The following is a 27,151-nucleotide window of genomic DNA, read 5'->3' on the forward strand; positions in this document are numbered from 1 at the left end:
CATTCTTCAAAACAGAAGGATGCTGCCAGCTCGGGAAAAATGGCACGGCTTTCTCAGTCCACTCACTGTTGGAATTTTTCCTTATTTCCAAACTTCCGTGGCAATTGCAATGAAGCAAGGCACATGGCTCTTTGTTCTTTTTCAGTGAGGACTTAGATGCTGCTCTCTGTACCAACTGCAGAGATTTGGTCACCCGGCCAGCAGGGTGCCCAGCCATGGACACCAGTCAGTCCACTCCAATTTCCCGGAGGTTACACGACCCACGACGACTGGTAGCTCTGGGCTTTATTCTCATCATGAACTTTAGTTCACATTCTCTTTTGATCTATCTCATTATTTTTCTCCTTGTCCAGCAACATCCACTCTATGAATGATAATATTATGTGAAACTAGTAGACCAGGTAAGCAGATGGCCAGACAGGCAAAAGAGTCTACTACAGAATCTGTGATTTTGAACTTCTTTTTCTAATCCCCGAAAGATAGCTGTGAGACTATGGAGTGAAGCAGAGGCATGGAATGAAATGGAGAAACTGAGGCAGAGGCTTACACATGGCATCTTCTGTCTCCTGCCTGGCAGCTTGAATAGTCGGGTGCAGTTGGGGGAACAAGTAGTAGTCAGATGACCCCCACCCTTGGGTCATCCAATCAGATAATCACCTAGCTTTGTGGCTTGAGACAAGCTTCCTCATACATACATAATGTAATGTAACGTAACGTAATATAGCATGGTTAAACTAAACGATCTCCAATGTCCATTCCATGACCGAATTCAGGTAAGCTCACGTCTTTCAGAATTTACCTTGGTTCTACCCTCTTAAAGATTCACAGCAGCCGTTTTCAGAATCACCTTTCACAATAGCCCATGAAAGAAGGAAATGGGGTTAGACACATAAGTTTCCTTCTAATTTCAGGACATGAAGACTTACTGAAAAGGGGCCATTACGAAAAATCTCCACTTTCCTCAAGCCCTTACACTGTCAGCGACCCCCTCCCTCTTAAGAGATAACTGCCTCTCTCTTCACCGACAAGGTCAAGGCTATCAGGCCAAACCTCTCTCAAATCCTCACCCGTGTGCCAACAACGCAGATGCCTGCATCCGCCCTCACTTCCTCCCCTCTAGTCTCAGAGAAAGATGGGTCCTTCCTCTGGTTCGAGCCTGCCCCGTTGCCTGGGTCCTGAACCTCGTCCACAGCTACCTCCACGAAAGGCTATTCTTTTGATGACTGTTCTTCTTTAAAATTGTTCCTGGACAAAAATGACCTTTTGCTCAAGAGCAGACTCAAGAATGATTCTTCAAGAGAATATTCGATTTTCGTGTAAGGGGGTTGTCACTGCTCCAGTTTTCTCTATGCGTGGTCCCCAGGGGAAACTTCTGTCCAGTATCGTGACCTATGCCAGCTGTTCTCTTGAGCAGCTGTTTGTTTTCATCTTATAAACAGAGCGAGCTATGCAGCTTATCCTGTCTCCCTCCTTGTATCGATTCTGGCAAGTTCAGAGCTAACTCTGGTCGAACTCTTCACTCTAACATGTACGCCCTCATATTACACACCGAATTCGCCACCGACTTCATTTTTTCTTACCTGTCCTCATTTTTCCTTTTTTCTCTCTTTCTTATCCGCACATTTCTTATTTTAAATTGTTATATCATATGAAAATATAAACTATACTGTAAGTTCTATCTGCAATAAGGCATGATATAACTAACCCCTAAAGAAATGAATACATTTCTTATTTAGAAATAGGCATTCGAAATGAACAAGACTTTCTCTTCCCATTGAAATGAAATTCCAAATATGTAAGAAAAGTTTTGGAATAAGCGTTAGAAAAGAATTCCTTATATTTGAGTTTTAGTATTGGCCATAATAAATTCTTGAAATAAGGTGATCCGATCAAACTGACCGCATAAAGATGCTGTGACAGCTCCCCGTGAACCCTAAAATTAGGATAGACCAGTACCATGTAGGCTGTCTTCATCATATATCCTTTTCAAAACTACATGTTACAGACTAGGCTACTAAGAAAAAGAAAAAAAAAATGTGATTTTATCTATTTGCTGATCAAGGATCTCCGACCATACAGGAAGGTCCTAGAATGACAGAATTCGAGGCGAAGACTTCTTCCCATTATATTAAAATTTACAGAAAAGGAGTAGGCCAAATTATTGAGCAGGAGAGTTAGATATAATTATAAAATGCATTTAACTGAAAATAGTATGGTCCACATGGAGGCAGTCTGAATAATTGTTCTAATATTGGACTGTGAATGCCCCATGATGCTGCCATATTTTCAGTTCATGGTAAGGTCATTGAATAAACGACAATCATTATTATTGTTATTGTCCTAAATCATCTTATACTATATAACAGATGCCAGGCCTCTGCCACCCTTCCTCTCCCACCTCATGCGCCCTTCCTGCTGGTCTCTGCTGACCATCTTTCAAGAACAACTTCAAACCCCATGCCCTCCACAACTGAGTCCTTCCAGTTGGGAAGAGGTGAACATATACACGATTCTCGTGACAGTGTACATTTGGGGGTTAGGATGGAGGAAAGAATAAAAGTAGAGACAAACTGGTTAGTCACTGTGGAAGCTCAGATGTGGGCAGGGGACAAAGATGACGAGAGACTTCGCTTGGCTTTACTCTACTCAGTATTGCGATTATATCCACGTATGTGTCTCTCCCACCCAGCCTCTGAAGACAAGAATCACATCCCTAGCGCCTGCCACTGCGTCTGAAACATAAGAGGCATTCGGTCATTGTAGAAATGGAATGAATTAATTAGCGAGTGGATGAGCGAATACAGTGAATGAAGTGCAAAACAGTCCCTTTATACTGGCCCCTCGTGAAGCAGGGAGGAGTTAAAAGCCCATCTTTGCAGGAGAACAGGGCCATTTTATCGTCTTGCTCATCACTGCTCTCCTCCCCAAACTCTGGATGGGCTCCAGGTTGCTGATGTTCCTTATAAAACCCACTGCCCAGAACTAAGCACAGACTCCAGACAGGAACTGTGTCTGATCGGGACTGTGTCTAGAGGGATCATCTCTTCCAGCCATCTGAACACTCCATCCCTTTTAACAGAGCCCAAAATTGTTGGCGTATTTTTAATGGCCACATCATGCTTTTGCTTCGTATGAAGCTTAGGCTCATGATGATTTTCGTATTGATTACTGAAAACGCAAATATCCACCAGCTCTGTTTACACATTTTATATCCTAAAATCTAAGTTCATCTCTGTAAATTCTCATGGTGTTGGGTTGAGCCCAGGATTCGATTCTTTAAATTTTCACATAAAATCATTTTGAATCCCTAAACTGTCATCGTCCTAAGTGCTCCGACCCCCACAATTGCACAGCATTTATTCAGCAGCCAATTCTGAATATCCACCGGGTAGCGAACACAGATGGTAGGCACAGCCCTTCCTGAACAGTAAGTGTTTCGAAAGCACTGTAGAGAAGAGATGCTCCTTGTACTCAGCTCTGTATTTACACTCGCGTGTGAAAGAGACCTGGGAGGGGAGGCAGGGTGCAGACGCCCTATGAGTCAGGGTGCTTTCGGTTCATGGCGACCCCATATTACTCTACAAGGATCATCTCGCCCCTGTAAATTCCACAGCGAGGTAAATAGCCCTTTCACATCAGTTTCAATCATCTGCTCAACATCTCCCTGCAAATGTCCACCCTCTCTTCAAACCTGCTGCTGAACCCAATGCAACATCTCACCAAACACGTTCACTTACGAAGTATTTTCAGTTTGCAAAGTCCTTTCAACGGGCGTCATCACCTTTAAACTTCACATGGCTTCTAACTGCCTACTGTTCAAATCCCTAAGCCCCACATGTAAGGCCCCCTCACCGTCACTTTTCTAATTTCCTCTCTTTCTTATTCGTCCCTGGGGAATGTCCCCTCCTTTCGAGTTGTTCTTCTCGTAGTGGCCTGAAGAGGTTTGCACATGACAATCTGTACTTCAGTTTCATATCTTTGCCCTTGTTTCATAAACTTTCTCCTGCTCCTGACTATTCATGTTTTAAGAAAACCACCTCTCATATAATGTCCCTTCTAAACACTAAGCCCTTAGAGTTTTCCGTTTCCTGTCCCTCATCTCTTCAAGTATATATTCTCTAAAAGGATCATTATGTAATTAAACAAATACCTGTTACACACCCACTATGAGCTAAACTCTTTGTTAGGCACGTAAGGCTTAAACCTGACACGCGATATGGAATGGGGGCTGGTGACACAGGCTCCGAAGTCTGACTTTAATCCCTCTTCTACCACTGCAATGTGATAGTTATTTAACTAAATTTCTATTTTCTTATATACAAAATGAAGCTAATCAAAATATCTGCTTCTTGGAGCTATTGTGAGCATTAAATAAGAGAATCCATGCAAAGTGCTTTATTTCATCGGTAAAATAGATACATGGTTGATAGATAGAGAGACAGACAGACAGGGTTACGTTACCAGGAAAACGAAGGTCTAAGGAAATGATGCCTGTCAGGAGTTTCATCCCCAAGATGAAAACCCAGCTCGCCGCACCCCGCGTATTGGCACCACCTCGAGAGGGCTGCCCAGGGAGCCCTAAGGAATCTTCCCTACTGCCCATTCCTTTGGCCACAGTTGCCTGAACACGAGGCTGGCCAGAAACCTATGACTTCTGACGTGACAGATAAAGATGAGCGGGGCCAATTCCCACGGACTCGTTCCAGAATCTGAACCGAGATTCTGCAAGAAACCGAGGTAGTCGGCAGTGAGACATGAGTCTGAAGAGAAGACCCGACGGGACAAAGCAGGGGAGTAATGTAGCCAACTGCTGACGAGCTCCGAAGGGCGCAGGTGCACCAAGAGGTAGAGAACCCTGCGGCCTGCGAAAGAAACGGGGTGCCCGAACCCGCCTCGGTCCCTGCAGCCGTCTGGCTCCACCTCCAGCCCATGTGTAATTGCACAACGAGCCCGTTTCCTTTAGTGAACTTGAGTGAGTCTCTGTTCCTCGCAACCACAAACGGCCGACGAGCACGCCTGGTGAGGACCCTGCGGACCCGCGGCGTCGTTTCGAAGAGGCTGCGTCTGATCGGCGGGAGCCGCCTCCCCCTGGGGACCTGCTCTTCCTCTTCCTGGCAGCTGTCGTGGACGCCTTCTCTGGCCTCAACAGTCACTCCATGTTCCTCACTTTCTGAGCCACCCGGGAGCTCAGCTACTCAAACAACGAGATAACAAATAAAACTGCTCAGGGCCTTTCCCTCCTCGGCTGACATACTTGCACTTTCATGGCGATCTTTACTTATTTGACTTACTTCTGAATACGGCAATTCTACCACGGTCATGAGTCAAGTAGGAGGGATTATTAGAGGGTAGATTCTGAACACCCTTTTTTTCAATACAGAGTAGCCTGCTCCCCGCTACCCACACCCCGGCCCAACACTGTCATTCTCCCTATGTCACTGATTTTTCATATACAGGTACATATATATATATATAAATTCATTTCAAAAATATCAGTTGAGCACTGCCCACGTTACAAGAACTATAAACAAGACAGGGGGCAAGGGGGGAAAAAAAGAACTATAAACAAAGAGCCTTAAAGTCTTGTGCAAGAGACAGACAGCAACGGGTAATTACAGTAAGTATGATAAATATGTGCTTGGGCGGGGGGGGTGCAAATTTTTACTGTAAAGGGGTAAATAGTAAATATTTTAGGTTGTGTGGGCCACACAGTCTCCATTGTAACTACACAACTTCGCCACATGAAAGCAGCCATAAACAATGTGTAAACAAGTGGATTCCAATAAAAGCGCATTCCAATACAATTTTATGTGGTGGTAGGCTAAATCTGGTCCATGGGCCACAGTTGGCCGATCACCATGCTAGGGGAAGAACATTCCTCTACTCGTCAATCATCTGTTGAATACTTCTTATTCCTTTTGCTCTTCTAAGTGAGAAGGCATTAAAATCGTAACCCAAACATACGAAAACCCCTTCTCTGACGAACTTCCATTCTAGCAGAGAAGATGGACATGAAGCAAAATTTAAAATATATATAACATATAGCTCATTAGTAGGAAATTCTAAAGATAGAACTAAAGCAGGAAAGAAAGCATTAAGAGTCAGAAGAGTACGTGAAATTGTAGATGAGGTCACCAGGGAAGGCTTCGCCAAAGGTGACTTCGAGAAAAGACTCAAAGGAAGTGGGAGAACCAGCCTTCTAGAATTCCGGAGGGAGAACATTCCAGCAGAGTGAAACGCCACTCCCAAAGCATGTGGGAGGAGGGTGTCTGTCAAGTCGAGGGGCAGTGAGAAGCCCAGCATGGCTGGAATTAAGTAAACAAGGGGGAGCATGGGAGGGGGCGAGGCCACAAAAGTAACAGGTGCCACATCAGGTGGGGTCCTGCAGGTCAGAGTCACACTATGGGCTTTGACCTTGAGTGAGCTGGGAAGCTGCTGGAGAATTCTGGGCAGAGGGATGACTAGAGCTGAGTTACACTCTAATAGCATTACCCTGGCTGCTTTGTTAAAAACAGACTGGGGGCGGGGAACACAAGAGTAAAAGTGGGGAGACCGATTGTAATAACACAGGTGAGAGACCATGGGGCCTGAGCAGAGCAGGGGGTGAGAAGTGATGCTCAACAGACAGCGATTTGAGGACAAAAGGAATGTTCCCAGGACTGCGGAACTGACGTCCTGACTGAGCGGTTAAGGGATAAGCAGCAGTTGCCCGAGTATCAAGCTGTGGGACTCAGGTCCACGGAGCTGCTGGTGAGAGGTCAGAGGCCACTGGGGTTCAGGAAAGTCACGGGTCAGCTGCTTCCAGCCGAGGCTGACACTCTGTGGAAACAAATCCTCAAAAAAACAAAGCTGATGTCCAAACTAACTGTGTGCTCCACCCACTCCACGACCCTCCTGGTCAAGGGGAAGACCTAGCAACAAGGTTTAACTTTTATTCAGTCACTAAAGTAACATACAAACAGGGTTCCTAGAGAAAAGGAAAAAGGAAATGTTCATAAGTGTGCAGCTGGGGTTTTCTGGGTTCTTAGGCTTAAATCCTAGGAAGGGACCCCTAAGTGAAGTCACCCGAGACACTGGCATCAGGCCAGGGCACCAGGGCCGGCACCTCAACTACTAGGAAAACGCCCAAATATCTTGGTGTTGGGTGGAGTTGGTTGGAGACGAGGGTCTCTCCTAAAAACTTTCTAAGAGGAAATATTTTTAACCCAGACGCACCACCTGGCTCGCTCACAAGCCTCTTCGGGCAAGGAAAATAACCATGAAAAGGAGAAAAATAACCTTGCCCCACTCACCTGGGAAGGGAGGGTCACTGAGCCAGCTGAACAGAGAAACTAGATGTCATTTACTCTATGACATGGCACTATTGGGACTGGGGAGAAACTGGCCTGTCGGAAAACGAACAGGAGACAGTTCTATCTGTAATCTGTAGGAAAACTTTCTGAGCTTACCTGTAAGGTGTTCTCTTACTTCTTTCCTCCTATTCTCTTTGCCGGGGCAGATGAGTATGAGAAGGTGAGACCAGAGTCTCTAGAGTTCACACTGCTTGCAAGATTTGAAGCGGGAGGCAGCGGGAAGGTCGAGACCTTTTCTTCCTGTTCGATTTTAAAGTTTCTCCTCCACTTCTCTGCCCTCTTCTGCCCCTTACACTTATTTTCCGGCATAGGTGTTTTTGTTGTTGTTGTTGTTTGTCGGTTGGTTTGGCTGCAGGGAATTTTGAATCCCAACTTCAAAAGAAACCTATCGTGAAGCCTGACTCACGTCTAACAGACCCACCACCGTGGGGCCCAGGCTGACCAGCCACAAAGGATGGGTGAGCAAAGCACAGCTGATCTCCAGCAGCCAGGTGTGTGCGGCACCAAGTTCCCCACTCGTGCCCTTTGGTGTCACGTGTGTCTGCCCTCCTGCCACAGGATATACACCCCATACTGCACACCTGCAGACACCACTCTCTCTGCCCCTGCCCACCCTCTGGAGGATTCTAAGGGAAGAGGGCCGTGTCCGAGCATGGCTATGTACGGCAGTCCTTCTGCCCTCGGATGTGCCAGTAGCAAAACTCAGGAAATGAAGCAGAGACGAGACGGTGAGACACCAATACACAGAGCCCTTAGCCCATCAAACAAGCGGAAGGCATCCCACTGTCTGCTTCGGAGCATGGTCTGACACTGGGCGACTGATGGCTCGCTTAAACTGTGCTCGGCTATTCGTTTTTATTTGGTGATTTTTCTCTGCATGATAACAATATTATGAAATCTGACACATAGGAACCAAAGAGAGAGGCAAGCGGACTGTTCCAGATTTGGCTGGATACTAAGCTCAACCCCGACATGAAAAGGAGAAAGAAGATAAGAGATGGAAAGTAGATTGGGCAACAAAGAATCCTTCGTCTCCGAGACGCAACCTTAGAGACCAAAATAACAGAAACGATTCACAACCAAAAAGAAACCGAAGCCCGCAATGATCAGAGAAGCCGAGTCTCCCTTAGGACAGAGAGTGTCCCTCGGCCTGGCTTCCTGGGATGCGTCATAAGGAGTGGTCAGTGGCATTTGTGTTTTTCCTGGGGCGGACTCTCAAGCCCCTTCCTTCCTCAGCTCTTGCAGACCTTCTCTCAGAGAAGAGACTATGTAGCAATCGGCATCCAGCCCACACAGCCGTGGCTGCTCACAAGCCAAGTTCCTCTACTTTAGTAATTCTGTTCAACTGGCTGGGTAATGTATCAATAATTCATATCTCCTCCTGCCTAGCCCCAAGTCCGATAAATAATCGCTCTTTGATGAGTCCATCTGGGCTACAGATGTTCGATGCTGGATCCCTCAGGCTCTGCCTCACTCTCAGAGTCTCTGGGAGAGGGACGTCTTTGAGCTAGAGTTCTGCTTTCTCACTGGGCTCGGGGTAGGGGAACTGTTGCGTGGGATCTGAGAAATGAGGAGGACTGCTCAGACACCGACTGTTGCACCTGCACGTCAGGAATCTATCTACAGGTGCCTCCCTCCCCTGCCTCCCAACTATCCCCGCTGAACAGTGAGCTCCCAAGCGGGCTCTGTGCCTGGCACACTGTGTGTTCAGTAAACATCTGGCGAGGCATTTGTTGAAGCTGGATTCCCTTCAGGGTCACATATAATGGAATCGTGAGCTCAAGCTCTGTGATTTCACTGCAACCATAGGGATGCTGCATATGGGTAATTAAGTTCAGAGACGACCAATAACTACATCAAGTCACAGGCCCTCGAGAGTGCCAGGGATCTGTGTGTCCACGAATCCAAAGCGCTTTCAGATGAGCCACGGAGCGGAAGAGCGGTCTGCGCTCCGCGCTCTGCTTGCAGTGCCTCCGCCTGGACGGAAACGCCCGAAATTCATCAGAAACTGCCAAGCCCCTCCACTAAGTTGTGAGCACTGACTCTTTACATATTCCTTCCACTTGACTCTCTGCTCAGCTTACTGCATCTGGACATATCATAGGAATAATTGGTTTTCAAAATATTGTTCTTGCCAGTCAGAGTGACGCGAAACCCTGAAAATTTTTAATAAGAAAAATTCAACACAAGGAATACCAGGGAGAAGATGGGAGAGGGGAAAAGAGCCTGTAACGAAATAAATATAAGGGATCTGAGAAGAGAAGGGCTCGCCTCTCCACTCGGCTCTGCTCCAGATTCCTTCCCCCAAAAGAAGGAATTCACAGATAACCATCGTTTTTCAGTGGGTGAGTATAAACGTAAAAGTGTGGCTCCTACTGTAAGCAAGCACTAGATGGTTGAGGAAATCCTCTAAGATGAAAGACAGAGAGGAATATAGAAGAACAAAAAGGAAAAAAAGAAAAATTGATGACGGATCAGAGTACACAGAAAAAAATTCTGAATGGATCTCATTTTTAGCATCAAAAAAGGTTGCATTCTTAAAATAAAAATGGATGAGTATAGAAAATCAAAGAATAAGGTCTTAAAATACGATTGCTAAAATAAAAACAGTAGAAGAGTTGGAAGATAAACTCAAGGAAATACCACCTCCCCCCCTCAAAAAAAATAACCAAGAGATAAACCAAATGAGAGAAAAAAGAAGAAGAAGAAAAAGACAGAGAATAAATTCAGGAGATCCATCTCAGTAGAAAAAGAGAACAGAGAAAACTGAATTGTAAAAATCAAAATAATAATCTAACAGTACTTGCCAGAGGTGAGGGGCAGAAGGGTCGAAATTTAAAGGACCACTGTGTTCTCAACAAAAGAAGAATAAAAGTCCGACCCTGTTATTTAAAAATATTTATTTAATATTTAAAAATATTATCATACTATCCCAAAAACGAGGTTAAGATTCCAAACAGTTTTTAAAAGAAAACAATTCTACTTCTAAGAAGACACAGAATTATCAGAATAGAAGCTAGAGGCCATTAGCAAATTTCTTCAAAAGTTTGAGAAGGTTTCATAACCCCAAATTTTACACCAAGACAAACTATTGGTACTTGTGTAAAGGCAAAATAAAAACTTTTTGATAAATGTATTTTCAGAAAAAAATTTCCTAAAACACCATTTCTTAGAAAGTTACTTAAGAGTGTTTTCCAGTAAAAATGGGATAGAAAAAAAAAAAAAGGCAGTAAAGAGAAGTTCCAGGATGACAGCTGTGCAACAGACCTAAAGATGGCTGGTCAAGATTGAAAGTGGACAGAAAAATAGAATAAACCAGAAGGAAGAGCTCCAGAGGTATTTAAAAAAAAAAAAAAGACGTGTTAGATAGCAAAAAAAAGAAGGAAAGAAGAGGAAGGAAGGAAGGGAAGAGGGGAGGGAGGGAGGAAGTAGAAACTCAAGGGGTAGGGGAGGGTGGAAGAAACTATGCCAGAAAAAAATATATAATAACAGAATAATACTTTGTTCTGCAACAAAAAATACTTCATAGTCACGATACTGTAAATAAATATATATATAACTCATTTGACTAAAAACAGTAAAATAATGATATTGAAAAGGTAAAGGGGAGAGACCGTGGAAAAGTAATCCCATCTTTATCATATGAGCAAGTCAACGCATAATGTTTAAAATTGATGAATCAAGTAATAGAATATTGGGAGCTATAGAGGTAATTACCAGAGGAGACAGGTAACATAAATACGGGAGCAAGAGGGGGAAGAGGTAGGCAGGGGACCGTCATCCTCCCTCATGCCTTTTGGTACGATTTGATGTTTGTAACCATGAACATTGGTTACGTTGATTTAAATATCTGTAACTATCAGAAAGTATAAATAGTTCCTTTTATTCCACTAAGTTTTGCACGTAGGGGTAAGAAGGTTTGAAATACTTCCGGGTCTATAGATAAAGGGAGGAGTTACCATGGCAACTCTGTGGCATAAGTTATAAACACCCACATAGGGGCAGTGGCAGTAAGGATTTAGAGAGACGAAAGGCCACACTGAGGAAAATGATGTGTGGATACCTTGAAAGACAGCTCTCTCAGGCAGGGCAGAGGGCTGCTGTAACGAACGAGTAGACAAATGAAAACGAGCCAGATTTCCCTCTCTGGGAATCCTAAGAGTTGGCAACCGCTATTATAACCGAGGTTTAGCTTCTGCTTAAGGTTATCAAAATCTAAAAACCAAACCCAAACAGAATCTTTCTTATGTGAATACTTTTGGTAATGTGATCAGTTCTCTGTGTATTATTATGTAAACAAAGGCTTCCGATCTGTCAGCTCTAATAATCATAATAATAACTAACGTTTAGTTTAGAACTATTTTTGTATATTGAAAACTTTTAGAGTCACCAAACACTTTCCTGTACCTTATTTCATTGGATTCATTAAAAAAAAAAAAAAAAAAAAACCTAGGATATAGGTAATGCAAAGTACTACTGCAATCACCCCCATTTTGCCAACAAGCCATCTGACTTGCAGAGAGTGACTTACACAATTTACATAGCTAATTTTAAGTAGTGAGGACTCAGGAATCCAGCTATATTTCCTGATTCCAAATCTTACACTCAACCCTTGACGTCACATGCCTAAACTACAGGCCAACCTATTAACTGGTGTTAACTGACTGCCCGCATACAGGACACAGTGGATTACTATATAAATTGTGACCAACAAACACAAAGGCAGCCAAGTAGGTATCGAGTGGGAGGTGAGATCCAGTCCTCCCACCTCCCACCAACACGACACCCTAGCTCAGGTGCGAGCCTTATTATAATTTGTACAAAGGTACCAGGTCCGTAACAGAGAAGCCGTGCCCACACATACGAATTAACAGGTTTACCTCCCACATCTCTCCTCTCCTACCTCCCTCCCAAATTCCCCAGACCTCGAGTGGACCGTCAGACGGAAATTCTCTTGTTGATTTCCGTCTCACGTCGGAAGACACATCGGATTCGTTCGTTCGTTAAAATAAACGTGAGGTAAACAACGAAGCGCCAGCTGCCTTTCTAGGCACTGGCAATGTCATCATCAACAAGAGCCCTGACTTCACGAAGCTGACATTCCAGTCAGGGGAAGGACAAAGGAAAGCACAGGAAAACCTCAGAGGTGATAAGTGTTATACAGAGAACTGAAATTAGTTGACAGAATAGTGGTTGATTGGGTGATTTAAATTGGGGGGTCAGGAAAGGCCTCTTCAGGAGGTGTCGGTTCAGTAGATATTGGAATGACAAGAGAAAACCCATCAACTGAAGAGGAAGGGAAAGAGGATTGCAAGATGAAACAGCGAATGCAAAAATCAAGCTTGATTATTCCGTAGAACAGAAGAGAGCCTGGGAGGCTGCGCATCGCGGGCACGGTACTCGGGGAGGAAGCTGGAGAGACAGGCAGGGGTCTGGCTGCAGCAGAGCCTGTGAGCCAGGCAGAGAGTCTGCCTTTTACTCTAGGTACAGTGGGGAAAAAATTTAAGAGGAGGAATGACAGGCTCTGATTTGCCTTTTACAAAGGATCTTTCTAGGTGCTATGTGGAGAACGGAATTCAGTGAGCAACATGGAAAGGCTCGTCACCTAAAGGAGATTTGTGGTCAGACGTAGGATGTTTTGTGTTCAGGAAGCTGCTGAACGCAGACCAAGCACATAAGAGGCCCCCACACGGATCTGTTACTCCGTGGGGACCTAAGACTGCGGGCAGGACGCTCGCGGATGACTGGGCAGAGTGGTCTCTATCTACGGGCACCTGTTTGCTCTCTGTGACCATCCCCCGCTCCCTCTCACAGGCTCAGCTGCTCAGGTGTCTCAAGCGCCTGGTGCATTTGTCTTCAGAGCCCATCCCTGCGGTTCAGGTGCACCTCACACCACACACATAGCTGTCTGCTCCACAGAGAGCGAGTACTGTGAGGGCCGTCCCTTGTCCTCGTCAACTCTATGTCCCTCATTACTTAACACAACACCTAGTGCTTCAGGAAAGCACAATCATGTCTAGAGGGTGAATGTTTTATTTGGGGGCGATGTGAACCCCCTTTTGTCTCCAGAAGCCAAAAGGAGAAAATGATGCTAGAAATGCACCCTAGAGCAGGACACCCCAAGCCCCCATCCCTTACCTCCTGGGTGAGTCGGGGTCGAAGCAGGTCTTGTGCACGTCAGCCACCTCGGGGTCACAGCAGTCCCCATCGTCGAAGTCGTTCAGCATGTTGTTGCACTCCACGTGGCAGAGCCCATCCCTGCGGCTCCAGGAGTGACACCGGCCGTGCAGGCGGCAGTCGCCCCCGTCGTAGCCTGTGAGCGGGTGCTCGCACTCAGGGTCGCAGTGGTCATTGCCAATCTTGCCGGGCTCGCAGCCGACAAGCACGACCCGGAGGCGCAGCGTGGAGTTGTGGACCCGCTGGACGCTCAGCTGCCAGGTGATGTTGTAGCGGCCGAAGGCCTCGTTCAGAGCCTCGTGCTGCCGGCGGATCTGCTGCTCACTCACCGTGGGGTTCAGGCCCTCGTCGTCACAGATGTTCACCACCTGATAGCGTATCACCTTCTCCCCGCGAAGGGGCCAGTGCCCGTTGTACTGGGAGATGAGTTCTACGTTGTCACAAGCCGTCCGCCCACAGAGTGGGGGCTGCAAAGGTGACAGGATCTCAGGCTCCAGCTCAAAGCCCTGGAGAACTTCAAGTCGTGGGTACTTCTCCTCTCTAAAGGGGGCCCACTGTTCTTCCAGGGGCTCGAAACTGGCCGTCAGGACCAGAGTGGTCAGCTCCTCCACCCCACTCGGATGCTGAGGACTGTGCTGGAGGTGGCTTTGTGAGAGGGCCGTTGACCAGAAGACCAGTGTGCCCAGGTGTCCGCGGAAATGGTGCCCGTGCTCAGAGCTATCCCCCCCCAGGAGCACAGAGCGGCAAGACGACATGAAGGGGCTGTGCAGGGGACCGGACTGCTCTGGACTACTGGCCACCTGAGTGCCATCCACATACAGGGCCATACGCCGTCCATCGTAAGTGGCCGCCACGTGCGTCCACGTGCCTGGCTGGTAGCGCCCGTGGCCAGTCACGACGGTGGCTTTCTTCACACGGTCGGTGCGAAGGGAGAAGAAGAAGCGAGCATCTCGCCTGCCCGTGTCCTTCCCTGAGCGGATGCCCAGGGCCCAGCCCTTGTCACTGACAGTGTGGGAGCAGTTATCAAACACACCTGGGAAAGAAGGGAGGATCGAGGGGAGAAATGCCAGATACAAAGGGGGATGGAGAGAGGGAGAAGAAAACCCGTGTGAATAGCAAGAATGTAGGTTTTTAATGGGAAAAAATTAAGTCACACAGATTCCCCCCACCCTAAGGTGCCTGTTCAGTACCCCCACATCAGGCCCTCCAGCAACATCTATCCCTAAATGGAATCTGATTTGAAATTTCATCCAATTTAGCTCATTTCGTTACTCTCAAATAACCATACCGGAAGTTGTAAAGGGGATGTCTAATGTAAGGGACAACCATCCTCTCGCGCTTTGTCACAGATGTTCCTCATGCTGACTTTCGGTCCATGCCTTGTCTCTCTGATCCTAGTCCCTTTTCTTTTCCTCAAAGCCATGAGGGTAGTCATAGTTTTTACAAAAGACGGTACTCTCTTACGCCCTCAAAAGGTCATTTTCCCTAATGAATACCGAAATGGTGATTTTCATGGGGAAAACAAGGAGCTGATGAATCAGGGAGTCCCATCGGAGAAGACTGTACATCCCAGACATCATTCCCAGCCCGCTATTCCCTCTAGTGTCTCTCTAAGGTCAAGGACACCCCATCCACAAAGACCTGTTGCTCCCCAGAGTAGGCAAAATGGCATTGCCCCATGGCCTTAGCCTGAAAACTTAGTCCAGTCAGTTAGAAGAAAGACTGTCCTATAGCCAATGATGCCTGCCACAGGACGGAGTAGATGGAACCTGGCCAGGTGGGTGAAGATCGTCACCACTCTCTACCCTACCACCTTGCTCATCGCACGCATGAGACTGTCAAGTCCCGCTGAATAAACAAAAGGAGGAACACCTGTAGATAATTAGATCATCAATAAGCTGGCAGGAGGAAGGAGTAGTCAGGTCATATGTAACATGAGGAACGCTGAAGGCAGTTTGGAGGCCTTCAATGTTTCCATCTTTGGTCATGAACCCACCATCTCCTCCCAGAAATCTCTTCGAATACATAGCTGCATTCCCCTACTCTGGAGGGCGTGAATGGAGAATTATTGGATTCTATTCTCCCTTAAGAGTGAATAAACCAGACTGCAGTGAGGCTGGAATTGCAGTCTGTATTCAGACAAACACAGGTTTAGCCCCAACATTGAATCTACAATCTGAGAGCTCCAAGCTCCACCCCTAGGTGGTGGCAAGAGTATCATGCTTGGTTACTTGGAGGGCTGTCACTCTACTAAAGCATAAAAAGTTCGCATTTCATCTCACTGTTATGCTCCTCCCGGAAAAAAAGCATTCCACTTGGAATTAGCCATCTCAGTCCATCAAACGTTTACCGAACACCCCATTCAAGACAGACACCAACATTCCACCAGCTTTGGGGGAAAAAAGGCAGTTTCTGCCCTTGGAAAGTCTCTTGGGGAAGCGAAAAACATAGGAGATGACTTCGGAATAAAATCAGAACTCAGATCAAGGGATACAGAGGTGAGTGAAAACAGAGCCAAATCTCAACCCACAGATCAGAGAGGATTTCCTGAAGGGATGAGACCCAAATCTACCCTTGAAGAGTAGGTAAGAGCTGGCCAGGCAAAAGAATTACGGAAGATCATCGCACAGTGAGGACGGCAGGAATGAAGGTACCTGGGGTGAAAGAGGTCAAGGTATGTCTTATATAACACAGTAAGGGGCTTGGGCTATATAAGTTATGAAATATGTAGAGGTTTTTGTATTGCTGTCAAATGCCTCTGATATCCTGAGAGCATGCAGAGTAACTGTAGCAGGAAACATGCCAAGGTCATCGGCTTTGCCTGCACACTAGATCTAACTGCGATTAAGACACATAAGAAAGTTTCCAAAGCTTGCAGATGGACAAGTGTGGCCCAAGAAATACATGAATACCAAAAAAGGAACCATGCACTTGTGCGGTACATATTTATAAAGAAATGCAATGCAAGCTGCCAACCTCAGTCATTGGGGCTGGCGATTTCCATAGGGATCCAATGCTTGTTTGACATCGTGGAGAGTTCGGTACAGTGCAGAAGATAAAGCTTAATAAATAAATATGATGAAATACACTGACTGTTGAAAGTATAAGTAGCTTATGGGAGTGAAAGAAGAACCTCTTTATTAAAACATGGACAAAATGTAGCAGAAATTCTCCCTACGGTTACTACATGTCAACTTTCCAATGCTGATCCATTCTCTTAATAATTTGATTCCTAGAACACACTTACCATCCAAATCTACCTGTGAAACTAGGGCCACCTTGATTAGACTGTCTGGGAAAGTTACGAAGCCCTAAAACCAAATAATTCCAAGAGAAAAATTTATTCAATCCCAGATTAAAGGTTTTTCCAGTTCATCCAGAAACATTCACTGTAAGATTCCTTAGAACCTGAGTTTATAGAAAATACCTACTTCACTGATTCTTCTACACTGGGATATGGTGCTCTTTTTATAAATATTTTTTTCTTCACTTTTTAGCATGTAACAATATCTCCCATTTATATCATACTTGAGCTTTCCAAAGCAATCTTATAGAAACTATCATTTAACCAGTAAAGCTATCTTGTGAGTGAGGCAAGATTATCATTACCAACCTCTTTATATAGATAAAGATACCGTGGCTCTGAGAGTTCTGGTGTCAGGCTGGGTGCACAGGGAACCCCGGTGTCATGACTTGGAGCCCAGAAAAGTTCTCTATGGTGGGAAAGATCATGGTGCATGGCGGTGACAAACACGAGTCAGGCAAGAGTTTCAGTCCCTAGTCTACTACTTACATGCTATGTGACCTTGGAAAAATTATATCATCTTGCTGAGCCTCAGTCTACTCATTTGCAAATTGCACCTGTAAAATGAAATCTGTCACTAGTCTGCTCTTCAGCATCCGTCAGCCATAAGCTGAGATCACAAACCTACCTCGTGAGGTTGCTGTGAGAATTAAGGAACACGTGGGAAAGATGTGAGCACAGTGCCTAGCTACAAAAATGACCAGCAAACACGAACTATGATGCTGAGAAGGCATTTGATAACGAGATATCAAAAAGAAAAACAAATTAGATAAAAAACAGCGTTATGCTGGTAAATGTTTAACTACTGAAGGGGGAAAACAGGCAAACAAGTCCTGATTTGTAGCATTTGCCAATTTCTGTGGTATAAATATTCCCCCAATGGCCAATTTTAAGTTACCAATATGATGGCACTGAACACGGGGTTTGGAAGAGACGCGCATCACTGGCTCTGGTGAGCCAGTATGACCCAGCGCCACCACTATAAAGACTAAAAGGCAAAGCAGATGCAGGCTGCCAAGTGTCTCCTTCTCCCTCTGACTATTAAAGAGCATGTGGCTGCTTTGCTGGTGACCTGACTTTTTATAACCTAAAAGATGTAAATGCGATTTTAAGACTTACTCTAAAGCCACAGTAATCAACATAGTGTGGTATTGGTGAAAGAACAGACAAATAGATCAATGGACTAGAATAGAAAGCCCGGAAATAGACCCCCACAAACACAGTCAACTGACCGCTGACCAGGAGCAAAAGCAACACAATGAAGCAAAGACAGTCTCTCCAGCAAACTGTGCTGGAGCAGCTGGACATCCACGTGCAAAAAAAATAAATCCAGACACCGATCTTATGTCCTTTACTGACATTAACTCAAAATAGATCACTGATCTAAATATAAAATGCAAAACGAACTACACAGGAGAAAACCTAAATGACCTTGGGTATGGTGATCCCTTTTTTAGACACACCAAGACAAGATTTATATAAATGATATAATTTATAAGCTGGACTTCATTAAAATTAAAAACTAATGCTCTGCTAAAGACAGTATCAAGAGAACTAGAAAACAAGCCGCAGACTGAGAGAAAATACTTGCAAAAAAACATCTGATAAAGGACTGTTATCCAAAATATACCAAGAACTCTTAAAACTTAACAATAAGAAAACAAACAACCCAATTTAAAAATGGGCCAAAGACTATAACAGATATTCAACCAAAAAAGATATACAGGTAGCAAACAGGCATATGAAAAGATGCTCCATATCCTATGTCATCAGAAAAAGGCAAACCAAAACGACGAGACACCACTGCACACCTATTAGAATGGCCAAAATCCAGAACACCGGTGACACCACCGAATGCTGGCGAGGATGTGGAGCAACAGGAATCTCATTCACGGCTGGTGGGAATGCAAAGTGGTGCAGCCACTTTGGAAGACAGTTTGGAAATTTCTTAAAAACTAAACATATTCTTACCATGTGGTCCAGTAATCTCACTCTTTGGCATTTATCCAAAAGAGTTAAAAACACTCTCTATGCAGAAACCTGCGTACACATAGTTACGGCAGCTTTATTCATAGTTGTCAAAACTTGGAAGCAACCCACATGCCTTTCATTAGGTGAATGGATATATAAACAGTGGTCCATCCAGATAATGAAATATTATTCAGTGCTCAAACTAAATGAGCAATCAAGCCATGAAAAGACATAAATGCATATCATGGAGAAAACATAAATGCATATCACTAAGAGAAAGAAGCCGATCTGAAAAGGCCACATACTGTGCAATTCCAACTATATGACATTCCGGAAAAGGCAAACGTATAAAAGACAATGAAAAGATCAGTGGTTGCCAGGGGTGGTGGGAGAGCAATGCATAGACAGACCACAGAGGACCCTTAAGGCAGGGAAAATAATCCGTACGATATTATAATGATAGATATGTCATTGTGCTTCTGTCCAAACCCGCAGGATGTACAACAGCAAGGGTGGACCCTCAAGTAAACTATGAACTTTTGATGGTTATGATGTGTCAAGGTATTTTCATTCTTGATTTAAAAAAAAAAAAAAGTGCCACTCAGGCGAGTAATGTCGATTATAGGGGAGGCTTTGGGGGTGACGGGGCAGAGAGCACATGGGAAACCCCTGTATTTCCCTGTCAATTTTATTGTACACTTAAAACTGCTATTAAAAAATAATAAGGTCTTTTATTTTAAGTAGGGAAAGGTAAATTCTGCCTCCACTCTGGGTTTTGGGCCTTAAGGAATCTGTGCTGAGCGCCCGGCAGTGACTAACTGTGCCTGTGACATAAAACCCCCTTCGGGGGTACAGGTTCAGGGGTGCAGATCTGTTTTTCTGCACCCCTGAACCACACGCTGGGACACAGAGCAGCCCGCACAGCTCACCCACACGCTCTCAGGAGGGAACCCCAGCCCTGTTCCCTTAACTCTGTCAAACAGGAGCAAGGTGGACCCTGTCTTGAAAGAAAAAGTACCAAATCCCCACATCGAGGAGATTCCTCTTCCTTCTCAGTCTAGCAGAGTGAAGCTGACAAAACCAGCTCCGTCTAAGCCAACACATTCTACGTGCTCAAACTCTGAGCTTGTGCAACGTCGAGGTTTTATAACTTTGGATGTACATGTGATAGAAGCAAACGCGTTATAACTGTTGTTTATTCATCAAAGCCACATTCTTGGGAGGAACAGAGGGACCAGATCATCAATATGATTTATGAAATCACTCAACACTAAACTGAACTATGATAGCCCATGGATTAGAAAAAGTCAGATCGAATGATGTAACTTGAAAAATGGTGGTAGAACTGAGGCCAAACATTTGGACCATGTCATCTTAAACCTTTAAGCATCGTCCTTTTAGCTCGTTTGGAACTGGCTTCCATTATGTATCGATGTTCACTAGATTGAAAATTGCTCCAACACCTTACCTTGCATTTAATCTAAGTTTGGAGAGGAAGGGAGGTAAACTGAGGGAGTGTATCTTGTTCATTTTATTCTTACGCTCAACTCCACGGTGGCAAGTATGTTTAGAGACCCTCGGTAGCTTCACAGAGCTACATATTCATGTGAGTCTTTAGGAAAAAAATCATTTGCACACAGTCTCTACTATTATCAATTGCCAGCATTTGAAATTAATAGAGTTAATTTCCCTCAAGGGGAAAAGGTTTCTCTCAATCTGGGATACAGTCTCCCTGATTACAAAAAAAAAAATTCTGAAAATAGAGAAGATCACAACTAGAATGTTACAAACTGTTTAACAGGGAAATACTTAAATGTGGCCCCCGGAGAGGAGGAATCCTGCTCCCTCCCATTCCTTGGGCTTTTTCTTTGCACTCAGGAGGTCTGCGCTTATGCAAAGAAGAAAGGAGACTGAATCTACCTTTTATGAAATGTCTGCTGTGCTCCAGACACTGGCCAAGTGTCACAAATGTATGAGCTGGATTTTATCATCCTCCCTTACAGAACGAAAGACAGGGAGGATCCCGGAAGTTAAGCGGGTGGTCCACGGTCTTACAGCTAGGAAGGGCCACAGACAGGGACCGAAACAAGATCTGCTCAACCAAAATGCCGTGTTCTTCTCATCGCACCAAGACGTTTCGAATCCTGAAACCCAAGTTGTTAGCTGCTGCTTGGGAGCAAGGACAGAAAAGGGCCGTGAGCTTGGCATCATCAAATTTTCGGATCGCTTCTTGAAGGTGAATGGGATCTGACTCTCCAAAAATATACAGGCTAACGTCCACACCTGGGGATAGCTTGGAGCGAACAGACGGACTAGAACGATGCTTACTATTTCCCTGATGGCCAGGACCTGAATTGACAGGCTGCCTTGCTGAATATTTGGTAAAATTTCCGGGTGGCCCTACAGGGTCTCCTGTGACACGTAATGCTCAGCAATCAATTCTAAAGCATCCCAAGGCAAAAGGGGAGCTTCTTATCCCAAAGCCAGGACCGTAACTGAAGGTTGGGGAAAGTGCACAGCCCTCAACTGAAAACTCACTTCCAGCTCAGCGGCTTCCATCTCCATTTGTTTTTCTCTTGGTTTCTCCACTAGGTATGCAACCAGCCACAGAGGGCTCTGTATGAGGAGCAAACGTAATGGAAGGGAAGTCAGGTGGTCCAGAGAGGACAGGCTCCCACCCCTCAACTGCTCTGATTGCTCACCGCCTTGCTCATCCCCAGCAGATAGCTTCCCTCTTCCCTACTGGAATCTTCTGTCAGTTGGTTTTGACAGAAGGGACTGCCCTGACCACAAGACCAGAGAGAGGGAACTATGCTTCGGCAATGCTCTTGGCATTAGAACGAGGAGAAAAGCATCATCCATCCCGGCAGTTATATAAGTCGACACACAGTGAGAAAACAAAGACTCTTCTGAGAACTGTCAGGAGTCAACCTGTCCTTGGCATTCTTAGTCTTGGTAGTAACAAAGGGGAAAAGAGCATCTTGTGCCTTTTCTTCCTCAAAGCAGAGGACTATGTGTGTTTCGGGAACATCATGCGACCTCATTTCAGAGTGTTGAAACAACTGGAAAAGCCGACACGATGCCCCTACGAGGCTATGCAGGCCCAGGGCTGAGCATGACGCAGTAGGACTTCATTCTCCCTCATGATACCTTCCTTCCCAGTCAAAATCTGCTCCCTAGTCAACACGTCACTTTTCTGACACCAGCACAAGTGCGGGCCCAGCCCCATAAATATCGTATCGCTCCCCTTGGCTCAAAGACCTCCCATCTACGGGGATGTCCTTCAAAAGCGAGCTGAAGTTTCACCATGTCCTTGAAGCCTTCCTCGACTGCCCTAATCAGTGAGTGGTCTCTGCAGCTTGCTGAGCCTCACGATACTACTGCAATTTTCCTCGTTCGGCCAAGCAAGCTGAGCATTTCCTGGTGACGAGAGCTTGTCTTAGATACCTGTGAACTCTCCACGCGATCCAAAAAGAAACAGGTTCTAGCTCCTGCACTGCACCCACTCTGCTCCGGAAATCAAAGTGCGTCACGGGAGTCTTGACTCCCAGCAGGAACATTTCTCACCAGTTTTTTGTTTGTTTGTTTGTTTGTTTTTGTTTTTGTTTTTTTATTGCAGAGCAAAAACCCTGCAATTGCATCTGACCTACAGGGATGATGGATGGAAAGAGGACCAAGCATTCTCTTCGCTGTGCAGCTACAGGCGCTCAGACTTGCCCATGACGTAAGATGTGCTGTTCCCTTCTTATCATAAGCTGCTTCCTTCTGGTCCTGCACACCTGGATAACAGCACGTGTGGTAAAACTTCCTGAGAGCTCTTCTTGGGCAAAGCCCCATCCTCGAGGGATCACCTCCCCGTGGCGGAGTCCACAGAGGAGACCGTTTAACAACAGGTCGAGGTGGCTGAAGACACAGATACGGCCCAGGCGGCAACGCCGCTCTTGGCACAGACACGGCTGTGGCTTCCCCACGGGGGAGTTCTCTGCAGCTTTGGGAGGATGGAAGTCGGGAGTGAGAGTTCTGCTTTTCCAAGAAGGCCTCTCAGCTGCCGGGAAGGTGAGGCTTGACCAGCGGCATCAGCGCTGGTAACTGAAAAAACACACCGTGTGGCACAAGCTTGTTTTTAGGAGGAAAATGACCTAGAACCAGGGCCAGGTTAGGTCACGACCATACATCCACCTGCTACAGGCCTGGTCCCCTCTTGGGATGTTGTGCCTGTGCCACTCCCCCACCCCGCCCCGACACACACACACACACACACACAGGGCTCTCCACTGCCTTCTGCACAACTACTCACCCGGCTCCCCACCCCGGACAGTGTAAGGGGAATGAACGGGCCGAGGACAAGGAGCAGACAGGCCATCCATCAAGGCCGTGCAGCCTGGCAGCGCGCGGGGCTGTCAGCAGGAAGAGGGACAGAGTGAAAAGCGAAGGCCGGGAGGTGTTTTTCAGCTCTTCTAGATCACTTTCCTTCGAGACAGGATCAGGCCCAGCCTTTCATCTGCAGCCCAAGCTTTTACAAATTAGAGCACTGAGCAGGCAAAGCTCCTGGGAAAGTTTCACAAGCATCTTCAGCACATTTTTCAACCTCTCCTCACAGTCCACTTCTCATCTTCATCGTGCTCTCATCATGCACAAAGATGACAAAAATCAGGGTGGGGGAGGCCCTGGCTTTCCGCAGGCCACCCACGCCTAGGCTGAGAGTCCAGGAGGCACATTTGCAGGGATTAGGCTGGCCTTGCTTCGTGACTGCCCGAGAGAGCAGGGGAACTCAGAACGGCGAGGCAGGGAGTGAGAATGCAAAGGTGTGTACGACCTCAGAAGAGGCGCCCACGACAACCACAGGCAACATACAGCAAGGTTCCGGACACAAAGCGTCTACCCGTGTTAGCCACTCTCAGAGTTATTACTGTTACCCATTGGGCGGGGAGGGCGGGGCTAAATCAAAAGCAGGACCACTGTCTGCCTTCGATCAAAAGTGCCTGCGTGGACGCACCAGACTGAGAGCTCACGCGGGCCTCCTGAAGGCAGCAGGGCTGGACCAGAGCGGCCGGGTTTCGCCGCGCATCTGAGCAACCCAGGGTCTGTACAAACACAGATTCGGACTCGGCAGGGCTCAGGAAGCCCCTGGAATTCAGTATTCCTAGCAGGCGTCCAAGTGAAGCCACTGCTGCTGGCCTTCGGACCACACTGAGCTGAAGGACTCTAAGTCAGAGAAGATCAAGATCTGTGTCTTCAAGTGTGGGCCTCTGTCAGCGGCAGGGTTAGGATGGGGAACAGAGGCTCATCTAGTGACTTAAATATACTTCACATCCACAGCTAAGTCCTCTCCACTCCCACCCTCATCCACTTATGGCAGATGCGCCCGCACACGCTCACACACAGATGCAAACACACGCCGTAGACATGTTTGCCTAGAAAGCATTTGCGTCACTTCTCTGCTTACACATCGCCTACATGGTAATATTAGGGGAACAGCAATAGAAAAATGGAGGCCAGGGTGGGTAAAGACATGAATGGGGAAACTCATAAGAGAAGAAATAAGACTTTTAAGTGTTCAATCTCAAAGAAATGCAAACTAAGACAAGAAAACATTCTTGTCTCGCATGTTAGCAAAGATGAAAAACAGTAATAGGCTGTCAATTGGGTGACATTTGGTGAAACAGGCACACTCACACACTGTGGGGGAGAGGGAAAATCGGTAACCCACCCCGGGGAGCCATCCGGCAAGGACATTCACGTCCTCTGACCCTGTAACTTCACTTCTGGGAATCAACATAAGGAAACGATCTAAGACGTGTGATCGCCCACAGGGTAGACAAAGATGTTCACGACGGCGTTATTTATAATGGGAAAAAAACGCGTAGTCCATCCAAACACGAGAATACCACTCTACCTTTAGAAATCACATTTTGGGCGGTGGGGGAGCGGGGTGGGGTGGGGGTGGGGTCCAAAGATAAAAACTTAACATAGGACTTGACTATAGTTAACACTAGTGTGTGGTATATCAGAAGGTTGATAAGAGAGTAAATCCTAACAGTCTTCATGTTTTTCTTTTCCCATTTTTTTAAAATCCATATGAGATCATGGATGTTAACTAAACTTATTGTGGTAACCATTTTGTAATATATCTAAGTCAAGCCATCATGCAATACACCTTATGCAGTGTTGTGTCTCGATTAGATATCAATCAAACTGAAAGAATAAATTAATAAAATAAAAATTTTTAATAAGATAAAAAATGAAAACCACATTTTAGAAGAATATTTATGGACATAGGAAAATATGTGCAGCTGATTTATTAGAAAAACATTCAGCGTAAGTTCTGAAACAATATATATATTCTGATCCGAACTATATAAAATAACATATGTGTGCTCGTTTTCATTAGTGCAGATTCACAGGGAAAGGAATTTCCTGATTTTTCTATTTAACAAATATTCTGCGGTAGACAATCTCTCTGAATCTGTTTTGTCATCTGTAAAACGGAACTAATAATAGTGATAATGACTTCATTTGAGATCAAATACAAGTAAAGCTTGATTATAGCAAAGACTCAAAAAATGTAAGCTGTTATTAACTACAGCTATTTTTATCTTCTTTGCTGTTATGTCTCCAGTGCCTACAATGGAGTCTAGCACAAAGTAGACACTCAATAAATATATGCTGAATGGACTAATTAAGAATTATACACTGCATATAGAGCATTGGAAGTTAAAATCAGATATGTCGGTTGGAATAGATCACAAAGGACACGAAATAAGAGTTAACCAGCTTTGACTTTACACTCCGGATGACAAATCAGGAGCCATCAAAAGGCTTTAAGTGGAGAAAGATAAGGCATGACAGCTGGTGACCTCTGATTTGTGTTAAAAAGTTGTAATGATGTTAGAAAACTGGAATAATTAATGATAATGTAAGGGCAAAACTAAATTAGCTGGTAAATAGTACTTTGACCATTTCCATTTCTCTATGGCCTGGAGGTTGTTTAAAAGAATTCTGCACTGCTTGGAAAAGTCTAGAAAGCAAAGGGCTTGGGCTACTGTGAAGCCTAGAACTGTGAGGACACTGGCCCGGCACCGTCATCAACCTGCAAAGGTCTGGAGCAGCAGGAGCCTCGCCTCTAAGGAAGCTTCTTTGATCACTGCAATGAAAAGCAACACGGCTTTAGGTGTCTGTCACCCACTGCCTGAGAGGTTAGCTATTTTCGTGCTGAAAAAGTAATCCACAGGGGTCAGAAAAAAAACTACTTGGATCGCCAACCCAAAGTTCTAGTGTGCCTCCCAGGGAACAGACGATGCCCCCCAAAGAGTGGGGATGATCTCCCAAGACAACCCTGCCTCGTTTCCAGACTCTCCAAGGCCTTGATCCAGACCCACCCATGGCCAAGTGGAGCCAGCCCAGCAGCGAACTGAGAATCACATAGGTGGTTAAGACTAGCTTATGGAGCAGACCGTGGAGTGAGAGCCACTGGATTGACCAAACTTAACAACTCTGCAGTCCTGAGCAACACTGAGCAACTCTGTATCTTATTTTCGTCATCTGCAACATGGAGATAACAACAGCGCTCCGTATCATTATTCACTGCTAATACTATATCATTTTAACATATACAGGTCTTATCGCCTCAACTGTATTAAAAACTCATCGAGAACAGGTAATCCTGCCTTAAACTTCCACACACTCCCACTGTACCAAGGCCGATGTCTTGCTCATGGCAGGAATGGTGACTCGCTAATGAATTAAATCCAGGAGAGGCAGTTAGCAGAGCTGCCAAGAGCGCTGACAATGACCCTGTGAAAATTCCACTCCCCTAACAAAGAAAAAGCCCTCATCTAATAAAAAGCAACCCCCTCCCATTTTCTACACCCCTTGCTCCCCGTAGTGAGGGCGGTTACTGACCACAGCGCCCCCTCTAGAAATATGCTGGCTTTTCATATCCTCCTACTACAGATCCAGAAGAATGAAGAGCGGTCATCGGGACTGCTGACACCGCCCCCCAAGTCCTGGGCAATTTCTTCTCGAGTCATACTGTGTGCCAGCATTGTCCATCACCTCAGCCACTTTATTTTCCTCCACAAGGAAATAAATAAATAACTGAAGTTTAATTAGTACTAAAATGTTGCTTAGTTTAGTCAAGGAAGGGAGGGAGGGAGGGAGGAAGGAAGGAAGGAAGGAATTGGGGGATATAAACCCCCAAATGTAGAAGGCAGGTTGTGTAGAAGCTGAGAGAATGGCATGGAGCCCCACGCCTCAGAGAGCCTGGGGGCTTCTGAATCTCTTAATCCTGAGAAGACGCCTCAGCACCCAGCACAGGCTGGTCCCGGGAGAGGTCCAGAGTCACCAC

At 45.7% G+C, this 27,151-nt stretch overlaps 1 protein-coding gene across 1 annotated transcript in view; it reads right to left on the minus strand.

Annotated features, from left to right (window-relative positions):
• Positions 1–27,151, minus strand: part of PAPPA2 (pappalysin 2) — a 207,421-nt gene that overhangs the window by 167,479 nt on the left and 12,791 nt on the right. The window contains exon 2 of the mRNA XM_039881111.1: positions 13,491–14,562. Within this exon, the coding sequence (XP_039737045.1) occupies positions 13,491–14,562 (1,072 nt within the window). The remainder of the gene's footprint in view (positions 1–13,490; positions 14,563–27,151) is intronic.

This window comes from Pteropus medius, unplaced genomic scaffold (assembly GCF_902729225.1).
Source record: "Pteropus medius unplaced genomic scaffold, Ma_sr-lr_union100, whole genome shotgun sequence".
Lineage (NCBI taxonomy): Eukaryota > Metazoa > Chordata > Mammalia > Chiroptera > Pteropodidae > Pteropus > Pteropus medius.